The sequence below is a fragment of the Drosophila mojavensis genome, unplaced genomic scaffold (assembly GCF_018153725.1).
Source record: "Drosophila mojavensis isolate 15081-1352.22 unplaced genomic scaffold, ASM1815372v1 contig_82, whole genome shotgun sequence".
Lineage (NCBI taxonomy): Eukaryota > Metazoa > Arthropoda > Insecta > Diptera > Drosophilidae > Drosophila > Drosophila mojavensis.
Window position 1 is genome coordinate 833,352 of NW_025318908.1, and position 3,619 is coordinate 836,970.

Sequence of the window (3,619 nt, forward strand, 5' to 3'; positions counted from 1 at the left end):
CTAATAAAACGTTCTCCTTGGTAGACAACTAAAGCGGGGCGTGGCAGGGGCGATCAGAAGCATAGCGCAAGCTGCACACCGAGTGTTGTTGTTGTTGTTCTTAGCATATTTAAATAGATTTACATAAATAGGTATATTTGTGTGTGGTTCTTCATTTGATTTAGTTTTTTTTTTCTTTTGTATTTTTCGTTTTCTTTCCTGCTTGCTTTATTTATACACATACACATATACATTATACAGTATATATGTTTTTGTTTTACATATATATGTATTTATTTATTTATATATATGTATATATAAATATTTAACATTTTCTTTTCTTTGGCTTAACTTATGCATACTATGTTATATAATTTGTATAAAAATGTGCAAAAGTATTTTACAATTTATTAAAATTAAGTACAAAATAGAAGAAGAAGCATTGGTAACAATCGCACAGAAAGTAGTATAAGAAACTCCCAGCCAAAATAATGTACAATAGAAGGAATGCCAAAGGCAGCGTAGAAAATATAGGAGGGTAGAAGTGGGCATATAAGTAGAAGTAGGCTTATTAGTAGAAATAGAAGAAACAGCTGTAGCAACAGTTGCATTAGACGTGGAGAGAAGTTAACAAAGTAATAGATATACGAGTCGAGTCAAGGAGTCAACAGCCACAGCAGCTTGAGGCGATTGCTTGCTTGGGCACAGGGCAAGTCCTGCTTGGGGCTGGTCGCTGCCGGCGTTGCTTGCTTAACATCCTTGGGCTTGTATGCTACCCACACAGCTTTAATTGAATCAGTCGCACACGCACACACATACACACACCCAATCACACTAATGTACAGGCTCTGTTCGCACTCGCTCCGCGCTCTTCTCTCTCTTTCTCTCTCTCTTTGCATCTCTCCCTTCAAATCTCCCGCTCGTTCGCTCAGGTTACTCATCACAGCTACAGCGCATGTTCGTTCGTGTTGAGAAAGCTGCGGCAGACGCGACTCACTTCGGGGTTCGTGTGATTCATGAGCTGCATGTAGATTTGTTTGTGCAGCGAAAGCTCATTGGTCATCTCGCTCAGCTGGCGCAGCAGCGCGTCCTTCTCCTTCAGCAGCGACTTGACGCGCTCCTCCACCTCCTTCGAGCGCACCTTGGCCTTCTCGCGGCTCTTGCGCACGGCGATGTTGTTGCGTTCGCGGCGCCTCCGGTACTCCTCGGTGCCCTTGTCGACGTGCTTGTTGCTGTGCTTGCGGTGCTGCTGCTGCTGTGCGTGCTGCTGCTGCTGGACGTGGTGCTGCTGCGACTGTTGCAGCTTTGTGTGATGCTTGAGCAGTTGCTGTGCGTTGGCCGCCAGGTGCGGCAGGCTGTGATGTGCCAGGACATTCGCCGTCGTCAGATTGGTGAACTGCGCCGCGCTGCTGTTCGCCGAGCTGTTGTTGTTGCTGCTGTTGCTGCTGTTGTTGCTGCTGCTGTTGTTGTTGTTGCTGCCGCCCAGCGGGTTGCCCTGGTACGCATTGTAGAGTCCATTGCTGTTGTTGATGAACGCCGCTGCCGCCTGGCTGCTGACCGACTCCTGCAGATGCCTGCGGTACTCCGGATCGATGGGCTCCTCCTTGATCGTGCTGCTCGAGTCGCTGCCCACGGAGCTGTTCTCGTCGCTCGAGTGATTGTTGTAAGTGGCGTTCGAGTGCACCGCCTGTGGCATGTACGCCAGCGCTGCCCTGCCGTACGAGTGCTGCTGCTGTCGCGCATTGGCCAGCGTCTGCTGCTGCTGCTGCAGCACTTTGGCGGCCGCACTGACCATGCCACTCGGCGGCAACGTGGCGGACAGTCCGCCCGGACTGGTCACCATGTCGCTGAAGATGCCCAGGGTCTCCGTGTCCCGGAATTGGTCATCGATAAGGTGCTGCAAGTCCAGTGTTATCTCCTGAGTGGTCAGCTCGTCCAGATCCGTCTGAGTGCCGTACTGTTGCAGCATTTGCTTCTGCAGCAAGCTGTTGCTGTTGTTGTTGTTGTTGTTGTTGTTATTGTTCAGTTGCATCTGCTGCATGGCGTGCTGCTTGACCAGCAAGGCCGCGTCCTGAATTGTGGCATTGTTGTTGGCATCCGTTGTCACCTGTTGCTGCTGCTGTTGCTGCTGCTGCTGTTGTTGCTGTTGTTGCTGCTGCTGCTGCTGTGCACTGGACATCGCCGTCAGCGTGATTTGCCCGATTGTCGCCTGCTGCGGCAGCGGCAGCGGCTGCGGCTGTTTCTTCAGGTCGAGCTGCGCCAACGTTTGCACCGCATCCGCGTACATCTGAGGCGATTCCATATTCAGCATTTTGAGTTGGGCGAATGAGGGTAAAATTTTGATGCCTTTTCTTTTAGGATCCAATTTGCAAAGGGACCGAGGGGTGGGTTGGTGCTGAATAAATCTTTGCTAAATATGCCTTGAGCTGGCGCTAAATCATTTTATATTTTATTTTTATCTTGGGGTAAAATGTTCTTTGGAAATGTTTGCAGTAATTTTTTTAATTTGTTTCCAGTTAAAAATTATAAAAGTTTACTTTGAAATTTTTTACATTTTTTTGTAAAACATCACTGTATTTAATTTGAAGTCACTTCTTAATGCGTTTTTCTTTGAGCATAGCACTTTTTCTCATATTTCATTACAAATTTCGATGTTTGTTTTTTATGTTTTAGAAGCCGCTTTAAGTGATCACTGCAGCTGCGCGCACTGTTTCTTGAACTGTTGTTGCTGTTATTGCACTTTGTTTTGTTGTTGTTGTTGTTGTTGTTATTGTCGCGCAAAGTGTTGCCTCCACGCACGCGATTCAGCGACTGAAGTGTTTCAGCAATGATGCAACAGATTTTATATGCGAGTTTTTCTTTATTTACAAGTCGTATGCGCTGACGTCGACGCTGACGCTGACGCTAACGCTGACGGTGGCGCTGCCGTTGCCGTTGACGCGGACGCTTTGTATTAGAAGGTTGCTCCTGAAGAACCGTTATGGGCTCTTAGCTATATGAGCTTTATTCGGTGTGAGGCCGTTGCGCGTTCGCGTCCGCTGCTTACAATTGGTAAATTGTAACTGTGACAAAAAGTCTTTAGCGCAGCAGCAGCGCCGAAGAAAATGAGACGCAGGCAAAGCAGCGACGCCAACGGCGGCCGAAAAATAAGCAACGCCAACAACAACAGCAGAAGCAACAGCAACAGCAAGAAGCAACTAAGGCACACACATACTCATACATACAAGCACGCACACACTGCTAAAGAGAGCAAAGCGAAATAAAAGCCCCAAAATGACGGCGTTGACTGCGCTGCTTTTACAGCAACTACCTGTGGATGGTGGTGGTGGTCAGGCCACTGCGCAACACAAATACACATGCACACACAGTCAGGCATAGAAAAAGAGAGGAAGAGTTAGAGGAAGAAGAGGAGAGAGCACAATTGAGAGCGCAAAAGAGCGTCAAACAACCGAGCGATCGACAAGCAAAGGCAAAAGCAAAAGCAAAAGCAAAAGTTTTTCCCAATCACTTTTACTCTCAACGGAACGCCAAAATCAACAGTAGCAGCAACAACAACCCGATCGCTCGAGTCACTGCAAGGCAGTTTACTTAGCGTGCAAGTTGTTGCTTTTGTTGTAGCTTTTGGCTTTGGCTGCGAGTG

The 3,619-nt window shown here is 47.7% G+C and overlaps 1 protein-coding gene across 1 annotated transcript; it reads right to left on the reverse strand.

Annotated features, from left to right (window-relative positions):
* Positions 1-249: 249 nt before the first annotated feature.
* Positions 250-3,041, reverse strand: LOC6581148 (CCAAT/enhancer-binding protein). Its single transcript, XM_002006862.4, has one exon. The coding sequence runs from the start codon at positions 2,288-2,290 to the stop codon at positions 926-928; it is 1,365 nt and encodes a 454-aa protein (XP_002006898.1). The 5' UTR covers positions 2,291-3,041; the 3' UTR covers positions 250-925.
* Positions 3,042-3,619: the final 578 nt, after the last annotated feature.

Coding starts and splice junctions, on each gene's coding strand:
- LOC6581148 (XM_002006862.4), bottom strand. CDS start 2,290: ATGCTGAATATGGAATCGCCTCAGATGTACGCGGATGCGGTGCAAACG.